We start from the raw sequence: 14028 nt of genomic DNA, 5'->3' as shown, positions 1-14028 counted from the left end.
TCAACCCCTTAAACATGGATTTCCTCCGGGTGCTCCGGTTTCCTCCAACATCCCAAAGAAGTGCGGGTTTATGGGTTAATTGGCCTCTATAAAATTGCCCGTAGCAAGTAGCAAGTGGATGAAAATGTGGGATATCATAGAACTAGTGTGAATGGGTGATCGATGGTGGGTGTGGACTTGCTTGGCCGAAGGACCTGTTTCCATGCAGTATCTCCAAACTACAAATGCCAATTAACCTACACATCTCTATGTCTTTGGAATGTGGGAGGAAACCAGTTTACCCGGACCAAACACACGGGGTCACAGCGAGAACGTACAAACTACGTACAGACGGCACCGCAGTCGGGATGGAACTGGGGTCTCTGGCGCTGTAAGGCAGCAACCTGACTGCTGTTCCACAGCCACCCTTCTCTGAAGAGCTTCTTTCATCCTTGTGCAACAACACCCAAAACACTTTGCACTTTGTGAAATTAACCTAAGTACACATCATCTGGCAAGAATTCAGAGGGAGGCCTGAAGTGTGGTAAATAAAACTCTATCTGCATTTTCTCGAGAGCTGTCCACATTGCCCTTGTATTATTTGGAGAGAATGGTGGAACCTCCAATGACTGTGCATTTGAATCATGGACTGATTGCCAAGCAGATGCATGGTCAGGTCAATTCTCTGTCTGTTGCATTGCACTCAAAATGAATGCGCTTACAATTCATATATAAGTTTAACTAATGGTAAAGCTCCTGCATCATATAATGGATGTCAACCCTGCTCCAGGTGTTGAATAGCGAGCTTCACTCTCTGTTCACTCACTGGTATTCAGTGAGAGTCAAATCTATTTTAAAATGTGGCATGGACACAGGCCCTTCAGCACACAGAGTCCACACTGGCCATCGATCACCCGCTTACACTAGTTCTATGTTATCTATGTTATCCCACTTTCGCATTAACTCCCTACGCACCAGAGGCAATCTTACAGAAGCCAATTAACTTACAAACCGGCGTTCTTTGGGATGTGCGAGGAAACCGGCGCACCCGGAAAAAACCCGCACGGTTGCAGGGACAACGTGTAAACTCCACATAGACAGCACCCGAAGTGAGGATTGAACCTGGGTTTCTGGCGCTGTGAGGCATAAGCTCTACCAGCTGCGGAACTGTACCACCCAAGTGTCGGCATGGAGACTCTACTTTTGTTGCTTAGTATCTCATGGCATTGTTCAACATGGATCGAGGGAGAGTTTAGACTTTAGACGTTAGAGATATAGCGAGGGAACAGGACACTTTGGCCCACCGAGTCCACACCAGCCAGCGATCACCCCGTACGCCAGCACTATCGTACACACTAGGGACAATTTACAATTTACAGGTGCCAATTTACCTGCAAACCTGTATGGCTTTGGAGTGTGGGTGGAAACCGGAGCACCCGGAGGAAACCCACACGGTCACAGAGAGAACGTGCAAACTCCGTACAGACAGCACCCATAGTCGGGATCAAACCCTGGTGCTGTAAGGCAGCAGCTCTACCGCTGCGCCACTGTGCTGGCCCAGTCATCCCTCACCTGGACTCACACATTGGTTAACAAATGAGAGCCGTCTCAGAAGCCATGTTAGCCAATGCTCGGTTGAGAATGCTCTGTTGGATATCCAGCCTTGATGTGCAAGCTGCCACATCAATGCAGATTTTATCATCCTTATCACACTGTAGAAACACAACAGTTCCTCTTCCCGGTCTTATACTCTCACGTATGTACAATTTGCCTGATTCATTGCCTGCATAATGGTGACTGAGAAATAACTTACTGCACAGCCAAATGCCTCATTTATATCCTCTAGTGTCAGTGAGTACTTAGCTGTCACAGGCCACAAGGACCTCGATAGTAGTTTCATGCAAGATAATGGCAAGGCCACTCCTCCAAATGAGGACAATTGCAGCAAGTTACAAACAGATCAACACTAACACTGGTCGTCGAGTCCACCACTCACAGAAAAGGCCACAAGGTGCTGGAGTAACTCAGCGGGTCAGGCAGCATCTCTGGAGAACATGGACAGTTGATGTACTGGGTCGGCACCCTCAGTTTAAGTTTAGTTTAAAGATATAGCGTAGAAACAAGCCCTTCAGCCCACCGAGTCCGCGCCGACCAGCGATCACCCATACACTAGTTCTATCTTACACACTAGGGACAATTTACTGAGGCCACAATTTACCCGTTCACTCTGGTATTATGTTTTCCCCCTTTTGTATCAGCTCTCTACACACTGGGAACAATTTACAGAGGCCAATTAAGCTGCAAACATGTACGTCTTTGGAATGTGGAAGGAAACCGGAGCACCCGGAGGAAACCCACGCAGTCACTGGGAGAACATACAGACTCCATGCAGACAGCATCCGTGGTCATGATCAAAGCCTGCTCTCTGGTGCTGTGAGGCAGCAATGCTTCGTCTGATGATTGTGTGGGGGATGAGGGGTGGGTGAAGAAAGCTGGAAGAGAGGAGGAACTTGACAAAACCTCGCAGTGGGGTCGATATTGGGCATAGGTCAGAGGTGAAAAGACAGATTGTGTGCGACAAAAGGATTGAGGAGTTTAAGGGCCCGTCCCACTTTCACGACCGATTCACGACCTTTTTTACTCGTGGACATTTTTCATCAGGCTTAAAAAAACGCCGGGACTTACTTGATGCCACGAGGACCTACGACTAGCATCACGACCTGCTACAACCTGCCTATGACCTCCGACGACCTCGTGAGGACCGTGCCTCGAGTTTGAGTCAAGGGCAAACTTGGCAGAGGTCGTGAATTAGGTCATGAAAGTGCGACAGGCCCTTTAGAATTGTGAAGCAAGAGGAAGGAATGTAGGTGGGAGGGTTCGAAAATCAGTCTGAAGAGGGACCTGACCCGAAACGTCAGCTATCCATGATCTCCAGGGATGATGGTAGATCCGTTGAGTTACTCCAGCACTTTATGTCTTGTTTTGTAAACCATCATTAGCTGTTCCTTACGTCTCAATGTTTCTCACAGAGAGGTTTAATAATAAAACTGCTTACCTGGAGTAAGGAGGATGACAGAGGTTACAATCAGTGAGCAGATGACAAGAATAACCAGCAGTGCAATTGCTATCCCTTTCCAATTCCTCTGTGGAGGGTTACTCCCAACCAGCTCCTGTGGAAGGAAACATGTTCACCCATTAACAACCAAGAAATGAGTTTAGTTCAGAGCTGGACCAGATTATGACATGATTAAAAAAAATCTAAATGTTACCTTATCTATTGACATATGAACACTACAGTCAGGATGTCATGATGAAGCTTTATAATGCACTGGTGAGGTCTCATTGTGAGCAGTTTTGGGCCCCATATATGTTAAGTTTATTAGTTTTAGTTTTTAGAGATACAATAGACAATAAACAATAGGTGCATTCGGTCCTTCGAGCCAGCACCACCATTCACTGCGATCATGGCTGATCATCCACAATCAGTAGCCCGTTCCTGCCTACTCCCCATATTTTCCGTTTTTAAGAGCTCTATCAATAGAAAGCATAAAGAATCAGGTGCATTCAGAGAATTCCCAGTTTCACAGCTCTCATTTTTCCACCACCATTCACTACCTCGATTCTTAAATTGTGGCCCCCGGTTCATCCCCCAACATCGGTACCATGTTTCCTGCCTCTACAATCCCTTAATATCTTACTTGATCCCGTCCGCTCTAAATTTTACAAGAGCTCTTTCAACATATGACAGTTCCTCTTCTTGGGAAGGCCAATATGCCATTCTTTCTTGGAGCTGCTGTAAGTGCTTGTTCAGTGCGATGAAGGGACTGGTTTCTAACAGACACCATTAGATAATATCTGGTTCTTGCCACCAAAGGGATAACTCACAATCCACATTCTGCATGGACTGGCCATGGCTGCAGTCACCCTCTCACAGTTCAAAGCAGACAGCTTTGTGTCGTCTGCAAATTTTCTAAAGTTACTTTTAATCCCTTCATCTAAATCATTAATTTTTATTGTAAACTAGACTAAGTGGGGCCAGTTGGGTCCCATGGGCTGATCCACCCAACGCAATATTCCATCTCTCCACCAATTCCAATATTGGTGGCCAGTGATGGGGGCTTTCTGGAGCGCTAGTGCGTGTTGTGCGCTGAAGGGACTGGTTTCCAGAGGGCTAGTATGGACATTGTGGGCTGAATGGATTCTTGGACTGGTGGCTCAGTCACTCACTCAAGCCTGTTGTGCTGGCAGCTCATTCACTCACGGCTGGTGGGCTGGCTGTTGACTCACGGTTATTCCTTGAAATTCCATTTCAAGCAGGGTGCAAGGCCACCAAATTCAAGTACAGTTCATAAGTTCATACGTAATAGGAGCAGAAGTATGCCATATCGCCCATCGAGACTACTGCCATTCAGTCATGGCTAATCATTCTTTCCCTCTCAACCCCATTCTCCTGCTTGTTCCCCATAACCCTTGACAGCGGTGCTAATCAGGATCTGTCAATCGCCACCTGTGGCAATGAATTTCACAGACTCACCATCCTCTGACTAAAGAAATTCATCCTCATCTCCTTTCTAAAGGTGCGTCCTTTTATTCTGAGTGTGCCCTCTGGTCCTAGACTCTTCCATTATTGGAAACATCCTCTCCACATCCACCAACCCTTGGGTGTACATATGTTCAAACATTGTTTAATTCTGACTATTAGTTTGGTTACCATGTGAGAAATGGTGAAATCAGCATTTTGGCCATTCACTATTTGGTAAGTTTCAATCAGGTCCACCCCCTTAATCTTCTTCACTCCAGCGAGTACAGGACCAGTGCCGTCAAATGTTCACCATACGTTAACCCATTCATTCCCGGGATCATTCTCGTAAACCTCCTCTGGACCTTCTCCAACACCAGCAAATTCTTCTTCAGATATGGGGCCCAAAATTGCTCACATGTCCACTTGGAATTTCTTGTGGTCTTGTGCAGATGTCACCACAAAGGGAGTGCAACAGAGGTTTACTTGAATGATTCCTTGGAAAATGAAGAGAAATTGTATTGAGTAACCATATGTTAGTTTGGAAGAATGATAGGAGGTCTCAGACAATTCTAATGATAGGAGACCGCCACAGTGGTGCAGCTGGTGGAGATGCTTCCTCACAGGGCCAGAGACCTGGGTTTGATCCTGATCTCGGGTGCTATCGATGTGTAGTTCATGGTGGTTGCTCTTTCAGTGGAGGGAATTGGGGGATACATTCCTTTCCCTCATCCAATATTCAGACACACCGGCAATGCAGCAGTTCTGCCGGTGACCCTTATCTAGTCCAAGGTTGCCGAAGCCACCTATAATATTCCCTTCCCTTGTGAATCAGGACAGCTTTAGCAAATTGTCGCTTGGAGCAATCATTTCTCCGCAGCCTGCCTTAGCCTGCCATGTAAAACAAGAATGACTTCGGCAGTCAAAATTAAACAGTCTCATTTTACTGCTGCTTTGTTCCTGACCTTCACTGAACTCCGCAGAATACACCACCTGTCTCGGTGTCTCCAGCGTCCCAAGTCATCACTGTGTTTAACCCAGCTGCTCGAGTGTAATAGGAAGCACAATGAGCGAAATGACCTCTGTACCAGACAAGGGAGGCATTTACCATCAGTGCGTCACTGTTAATGCGAAACACACAATATGCCTCCCTCGAAAACCATTTAAAAGTCATGTAAATCTGAGCAGCATTCCAGCAACTTTTTTTCTGGAAGAGGGTGGCCGATGTCCATAATTGTCTTCACATCCGGAGAGTAGCGAAGGATAATTCTTTGGCAGGACTTGAAGAGGAACTAGGTAGATATTTGTAAGGTTGGGGAGCTGAGAGCCAAGGAGACTGGCAAGGAAGAGGAGCTGAAGCCTAAGGCAGATCAGCCTTAATAGAAAGATAGACACAATGTGCTGGAGTAACTCAGTGGGTCAGGTAGCATCTCTGGAAAAAAAGGTAGGGTGACATTTCGGTTCGGGACCCTTCATCAGACTGGTCTGGAGAAGAGTTCCGACACAAAACGTCATCTATTCCTTTTCAGCGGGTCAGACAGCATTACTGGAGAAAAGGAATCAATGACGTTTCGATCCATCAAGTCTACTCCGCCATTCAATCATGACTGATCTATCTCTCCCTTCTAACCCTATTCTCCTGCCTTCTCCCCATAACCTCTGACACCTGTACTAATCAAAAATCCCTTTATCTCTACCTTAAAAATATCCACCGACTTGGCCTCCACAGCCTTCTGTGGCAAATAATTCCACAGATTCACCACCCTCTGACTAACAATGTTTTTCCTCATCTCCTTCCTAAAAGAACATCCTTTCATTCTGAGGCTATGACCTCCAGTCCTAGACTCTCCCACTAGTGGAAACATCCTCTCCACATCCACCCTATTCAAGCCTTTCACTATTCTGTTTGTTTCAATGAGGTCCCCCCTAATTCTTCTAAACTCCAGCGAGTACAGGTCCAGTGCTGACAAATGTTCATCATAGGTAAACCTACTCATTTGGTGAAGCAGTCATCAGGTCTGCACATGCAAGGTCTTGGTTTAACACCTCAGCTGGACAATTGAGCAGTGTAATACGATGGAGGACTTTATCTCATTGTGTAGTTTTGGTAGGCTCAGGCTCTGTGGTCACAAAAGTTCGTAAGTCATAGGAGCAGAATTAAGCCTTTCAGCCCATCAAGTCTACTCCGCCACACAGAGTGGTGGGTACATGGAATGTGCTTCCAGTGGAGGTAGTTGAGGCAGCAACTATAACAACATATAACCATATAACCATATAACAATTACAGCACGGAAACAGGCCATCTCGGCCCTACAAGTCCATGCCGAACAACTTTTTTTCCCCCTTAGTCCCACCTGCCTGCACTCATACCATAACCCTCCATTCCCTTCTCATCCATATGCCTATCCAATTTATTTTTAAGTGATACCAATGCACCTGCCTCCACCACTTCCACTGGAAGCTCATCCCACACCACTTCCACTCTCTGAGTAAAGAAGTTCCCCCTCATATTACCCCTAAACTTCTGTCCCTTAATTCTGAAGTCATGTCCTCTTGTTTGAATCTTCCCTATTCTCAAAGGGAAAAGCTTGTCCACATCAACTCTGTCTATCCCTCTCATCATTTTAAAGACCTCTATCAAGTCCCCCCTTAACCTTCTGCGCTCCAGAGAATAAAGATATTTCAAAGACATTTGAACATGTACATGGATAGGAAATGTTTCAAGAAATATGGGCCATAGACAGGCAGGAGGGACTAATGTAGATGAGGCAGGTTGGTCAGTGAGGGGCCGAAGGGCCTGTATCCATACTGTGTGACTATGACTCTAGAATATCAACCACACTCTGTGTAAAAAAAAAAAATCCCTCAAACGATCCCCTTTTAAAACTCCTTTCCTCTCAACTTAAACCATTGGGGCAAATGCAGGCAGGTGGGTCTAGTGTGGAAGGGGCAACTTGCTCGGCATGGGCCAGCTGGGTTGAAGGGCCCGTTTCCATGCAGTATGACTCAATGACTTTTTGACTATGACTCTAGCTAGCTGTACTAATGAATGAACGAACCCTTTTCTCTGGGAACAGTAACCAGGCAGGATAATTGATATGGGTCTGGAGGCGATATTCATTGCGTTGTGTGCGCTGTTATTATACAGATGCTTGTTTCCTGGGACTGAAATGCTGGTGCATCACAGTTTATCGTGCAAAATGTCCATCCCTTCTGCTCATTATCAATGTGGATATTTCTTATTAGGCAATTAAGATTTTAAAGCAGATTAAAGTGAAATGAAAGTTAAACCCACGGTGATAAATGGCTGCAGCCCATGTTTTCATACGCACTTGCATCGCGGTGGGATTTTTATATGAATTTATTGACGCCCAAGCCAACTACAGCTGTCAGAAAGCTCGCTTTATTATTATGTATCGTATTTTCAATGAGTTTGGAAAGAGTAATGGGCCTGTCCCAACTGTACGAGGTCATTCAAGAGTGCTCCCGAGTTTTCCCCTGATTCGAACTCGGAGAATGTGCGTAGCGGGTCTGTAGGAGTTCGTGGATGTCTCGTAGTGGCGCGTACGAGTAAAAAGTAACAATTGTTTTCATCACGAGTATTTTTTTTCCTCGTGGACGTTTTTCACAGTGTGGAAAAAACGTCACGAGTTTACCGGATTTCCTGAGTACCTACCGTTACTCGTACGAGCCGCTACAAGACATCCACAAACTCCTACGGACCCGCTACGGACATTCTCCGAGTTCGAATCAGGGGAAAACTCGGGAGAACTCTTGAATTACCTCGTACAGTGGGACAGGCCCTTAAGGTGAATGCTGAGGCAGGAAGGAATAAATTGATGAGGTAAATCCAAGCAAAAGTTCCTTGCTCCAGCTTCACTATTCACCACTTTTCTATCCTCAAGCTTCACGATTTGCAACTCTCATTCCTTTTGGGCTCAAATCGAGAGTCAAGAGCATTTTATTCTCATATGCCCCAAAAGGGAACAATGAAAATCTTACTTGCAGCAGCACAACAGATATGTAAAATTAGTATAGAAACAAAGAACTGCAGATGCTAGTTTGTGCCCAAGGCGGACACAAAGTGCTGGAGTAACTCAGCGGGTCACGCAGCATCTCTGGAGAAAATGGACACGCCTAAATGTCTGAAGAAGGGACCCAACCCCAAACATCAGCTATCCTTTTTCTCCAGAGATGCTGCCTGACCTGCTGAGTTACTCCAGAACTTTGTGTCTATCTTTTTCTTTTTTTTTTTAATTAAAAAAAATATATTTTTATTTATTAGAAGTACAGTAAATTACAGTAGTACAAGCCACATATATCTTATTACATTTATTGTACCCCTTCATTTTTTAAGCTTTAAGGAAAGATAGAAATAAATAAAGAAGAGAAAGTGAGAGAGAGTTGTGTTAGTGTAAAAGAATGATCAATAAAATAAAATTTAAAAAAAAACAATAGTTAGGGAAAAAAGTTAAGAAATAGACCATAGAAAAGAAAGAAAGAAAAAGAAACAAAAGCTCTATTATGAAAACTGCGCAAAAGGGATATACCAACTTCGTATTTTTCATCCCAGATCCTGACACCATTTCTTTTTTACTTTTTTACTTTGTGTCTATCTTTGATGTAAACATACTACTCTGCCTTTTCATCTCTAGACTTTGTCGAACACTGTGCTTATCGAAAAGATTCCCGTCGGCTCTGTCCACCAATTACCGGCCACTATCTCTCCTGGTCCTCCTCTCTTCCAGTTTTCTTTCCCTGCCCCTAAACCCCCACCCCCACCTGCAATCAATCTGAAGAAGGGTCTCGACCCGACTATCCGTGCTCTCCAGGGATGCTGCCTGACCCACTGAGTTACCTCCAGCACTTTTTGTCTTTCTTTGATATAAGCCAGCATCCAGTTCCTTTATACCACTAAATCAAAGCAACGCTAAGCTTTGGGATTTAAGAAATGGCTGCTAGAAGTTCAGGCTTTAAGCTTCAGTATCTTGAATGATAGAAGATACTGTTGAATGAATTCGGTGACCCTGTGGATTTCCTTTGGCTCTCCGATTTCCTGCCGCATTCCAAGGAAGTCATAGAGTGATATAGCTTGGAAACAGGCCCATCGATCCAGCTCGTCCATGCCGACCACAATGTCCCATCTAAGCTAGTCCCATGTACCTGCTATTGGCACATATCCCTCTAAACCTTTCCTATCGCTGTACCTATAATGTGCAGGTTTGTAGGTTAATTGGCCACTGTCTTTTTTGAAATAATGGATAATCCGTATCCCCCCCACTACCTGCATATCCACGTGCCTATCCAAAACTCCCTTGAAGAATCGCAAATCATTTTGCTGCAGAGGATTTGATAATACCAATCGTAACTGAAGATTGAGACATTTCACTGCTGTTATTTTAGTTTCACCTCAGCAGTAATGTTCAATTTTGGCAGGATTAAGTGATATATTGGAACTAGAGTGATGTCACACCCATGGTACTCTGAGATAGAAACATGATCAATTGCTGTGTCGTCCCTTCCTATACAAGCAAAGATAAATTGAATTTGCGTGTAATACGGGTCCTCGATGGTACACAGTTGAAATGATCCATCAAGAAAATAAATAAATGCGGCTACTAATACCAGATTATTTATTATTTTGAATTTCATTAGGGCTAGCAAAATCATTCAGGCAAGGTGAAATCAAATATTATCGTCAACCAATTGCATGGTCTAAGCCTAATTCTTGAAGAATGATACGGATGAGCTAGTGATTACTGTAGTGTGAAATTCATTGCCAGACCTTCAACGTACGATACTCCTCTGGCTCTTATTAAATCGACTTGCTGTGTTGCTGTTACGTCCCAAAAAAGTACCAATCAGTAAAAGCAAAAGAAAGACACAAAATGCTGGAGTAATCTTGACGACACGGTGGCGCAGCGGTAGAGTTGCCGCCTTACAGCGAATTCGGAGCCGGAGACCCGGGTTCGATCCCAAATACGAGTGCTGTCTGTACGGAGTTTGTACGTTCTCCCCGTGACCTACGGGGGTTTTCTCCGAGATCTTTGGTTTCCTCCCACACTCTGAAGGCGTATAGGTATGTAGGTTAATTGGCTTGATAAATGTAAAAAATTGTCCCTAGTGGAGTATAGGATAGTGTTAATGTGCAGGGTTCGCTGGTCGGTGCCGATAGGGCCTGTTTCCACGCTGTATCTCTAAACTAAACTAATAAACTAAACTCAGTGGGCCAGGCAGCTGCCCGAGAGAACATGGATAGGTGACGATTCAGGTCAGAGCCCTCCTTCAGACATCTGCATCCTGACCACGGGTGCTGTCAGCACAGAGTTTCCTCACATTCACCAAAGACGTATAGGATTGGAGATTAATAGGCTTCCGTAAAGATTGTAAATTGTCCCCAGTGTGGGATAGTGCAAGTGTATGGAACTCTGGTCACTGTGGAATCGATGGCCGAAGGGCCTGTTTCTGCATTGTATCTCTAAATTAAATTAAACTAAGCTAAACTAAATGTTTACCACATGTGCTGGAAATCCAGCACGCTGGTGAAATAAGTAACCAGTTACCTTACACAATTGTGTCTACTCACACAATATCTTTTGCTTGCATATTTCTGAAGAGGACATCTCTGGAGAGCATGGATAGGCAACATTTTGGGTCGAGACTAAAGAAGGGTCTCAACCTGAAACGTCACTTATGCATGTTCTCCAGAGATGCTGCCTGACCCACTGAGTTACTCCAGCACTTTGTGTCCTTTTGTGTATTAACCAGCACCTGTAGTTTTTTTTGTCTAAGGCCCAGCACATTGATGTAATCACAATGGAAGCTGATCAGTGCCTCAACTTTCTCAAAAGGAGAGGAGATTCGATACGTCAATGATTACTCTCTGAAACTTCTGAAAGAGTTTGGTCAAGAGCATGTTGACTGGTTGCATCATGGCCTTGTTCAACAACTCAAATGCCCAGGAACATAGGGGACTACAGAGAGTGGTAGACGCTGCCCAGTCCACTACAGGTGTTGACCTCCCGACCATCGAATGGATCTACAAGAGACATTGCCTCAAAAAGACAGACGACATAATCAAAGACCCACACCTGGCCATGCTCTCTTTCACTACTGCCATTGAGAAGAAGGTACATGAGCCAGTAAACCATGGCTATCAGGTTCAAAAATAGCATCTGTAGATTTTAGAGATACAACACAGAAACAGGCCATTCGGCACACCGAGTCCTCACGGACCAGCGGTCAAACTCCATACCCGTGGACAGCACCCATAGTCAGGATCAAACCCAGGTGTTTGGTGCTGTAAGGCAGCAACTCTACCACTGGGCCATTTCTCAGCAACAATTAAGCTCCTGAACACCATGCAACACTAACATCAACAACTCTGATCATCTTTGGATTGTGTCTTTGGTTGCACGCCATACAAACGTTGGTTTTTGCACTATTATGATTACCTAGTATAACTAATTATTAAATTATTATATTTCCGATTATATATATTATCTGTGTGTTCATGCATTTACAGGCCGTTATGCTCAACAAGCAAGTATTTCATTGTTCCACCGTCAATACATCTGACAATCAAACACTCTTGAAGTTACAGGCCTGACCACAACTCCATCTTGATATAGAGTCATACAGCATGGAAACAGGCCCTTCAGCCCAACACTGACCAACATGCCCCATCCGCACTAGTCCCACCTGGCTGCTTTTGGCCCATGTCCTTCAAAACCCTTCTTCAGTCTGACCGGTCTCGACTTGAAATGTCACCCATTCCTTCTCTCCAGAGATGTTGCCTGGCCCACTGAGCTACTCCAGCATTTTGTGTCTGTCAAGTTGAGCTACTTCCACTGCCCAACCTCTTGCTGAGTTGAGTCCTCCATGCATTTCCAAAGAGAAACAGAAATGATTCCAAATTTGCATCAACACCATTGTAGTCTCCAATAATTATATTTTTCTTGCTGAGTCCAAGCAATAGCCCCCAGCTAATTCACAACACATATTGTTGACCAGTTCCTCTCATTGGCATGCTGTTTTCACAGTCGAGTCGCCTGGAGAAATGCTTGATTCAATACACTAACAGCTCTCCTTGAGGCTCCTCCGTGTGAACAGCCACCGTTCTGTGAAGAAAATATTTTCTTTCTGTTTCATCCTGGGGGCAGGAGGAGTTGTTAATTATAACACGTTGCTCCTCGAGCTCATGGCTCACAGCTCCAGTTAAGTAGCCTGCTTGCATCTGCATCGTCCATATCTCTCAGCCCTTCCAGAAGCCTGAAGGTGATCGTGCCTTGGCTTTCATTTCTCAACTGAAATCCCGCTCAGCTGGGTTGAGTCATATTTCACAACTGGATACTGTTCAGCTGAAATCACAGCCTGGTACATTGTCAATTACTTTCCGCTTACTACAATATATCTTGGAGTTAATCCAAGCTGGTTTGGAACATGAAGTATTATATAGTCATTACCACCAGTAGCTTCCATTGCAAGGCGTACACCATCCTGACTTGGGAACATATCACTGGTTCATCATTGCCATTGGGTCTAAGTTCTGGAACTCCCTAGGGAGCAGCACAGTGAGGCAAAGACGCAAAATGCTGGAGTAACTGAATTGAATTGAATTGAATTGAATCCTTTATTTGTCATTCAGACCTTTCGGTCTGAACGAAATGTTCAGAACTGAGCGGGCCAGGCAGCATCTCTGGAGAGAAGGAATGGGTGACGTTTTGGGTCGAGACCCTTCTTCAGAGTCTGAGGAAGGGTGTTGACCTGACGAGTGAAACAGTGAAACTAAGAAGGACGATCGTGAAACTGGTAGGACATCTAGGGCAGGGGAGGGATGGAGCGCGAGGGGATGCAAGTGTTACTTGAAGTTAGAGAAATTAAAATTAATACTGCTGGGTTGTAAGCTGCCCAAGCAAAATATTAGGTGCTGTTCCTCCAATTTACATTTGGCCTCACTCTGACAGTGGAGGAGGCCCAGGACAGAAAGGTCAGTACCATTCATGCATTTGTTCTTTGTACCTTTTCATACCTCTAGTTTCCCTCTCCTATGATTCCGTCTCAACCTGAAATGCCACCCATTCCTTCTCTCCAGGGACGGACGCTGCCTGTCCCGCTGAGTTGCTCCAGCATTTTGTGTCTATCTTTGGTAAGGGAAATAATGGACAGGAACAGGAAAGTTTAGAGGAATATGGGCCAAATGCAGGCAAGTGAGACTAGAGTCAATGGGCCATCTTGGTCAGCATGGGCAATTTGGGCCAAAGGGCTGTTTCTATGTTGTATGACTTTATGCTAGAGGTACTCAAGGGGGTCAGGCATAATCTGTGGAGGTAATAGAGAGATGATGTTTTGGATTGGGACTCTTCTTCAGGCTACAATCATAGGTAAGTAGCTATGTAGTTCTTGAACTTCATGGTGTGGGATTTCAGGCTTCAGTACAGGCTGCTCATAATGTGTTTTTAATGATTGCAACAATCTACCTTTAATGCCACACTTACTGTTGTAGAAGAAATGGTTTGATCAGCTTGGGA

The 14028-nt window shown here is 44.8% G+C and overlaps 1 protein-coding gene across 3 annotated transcripts in view; it reads right to left on the bottom strand.

Moving 5' to 3' along the window:
- dpp6a (dipeptidyl-peptidase 6a) overlaps positions 1-14028 on the bottom strand; it is a 664537-nt gene that overhangs the window by 281689 nt on the left and 368820 nt on the right. For all 3 annotated transcript variants that reach the window (XM_055664215.1, XM_055664233.1, XM_055664224.1), the window contains exon 2: positions 3035-3149. In XM_055664215.1, coding sequence (XP_055520190.1) covers positions 3035-3149 — 115 coding nt within the window. The remainder of the gene's footprint in view (positions 1-3034; positions 3150-14028) is intronic.

This window comes from Leucoraja erinacea, chromosome 2 (assembly GCF_028641065.1).
Source record: "Leucoraja erinacea ecotype New England chromosome 2, Leri_hhj_1, whole genome shotgun sequence".
NCBI classification, from domain to species: domain Eukaryota; kingdom Metazoa; phylum Chordata; class Chondrichthyes; order Rajiformes; family Rajidae; genus Leucoraja; species Leucoraja erinaceus.
This window is presented reverse-complemented; position numbering and strand designations above follow the sequence as displayed.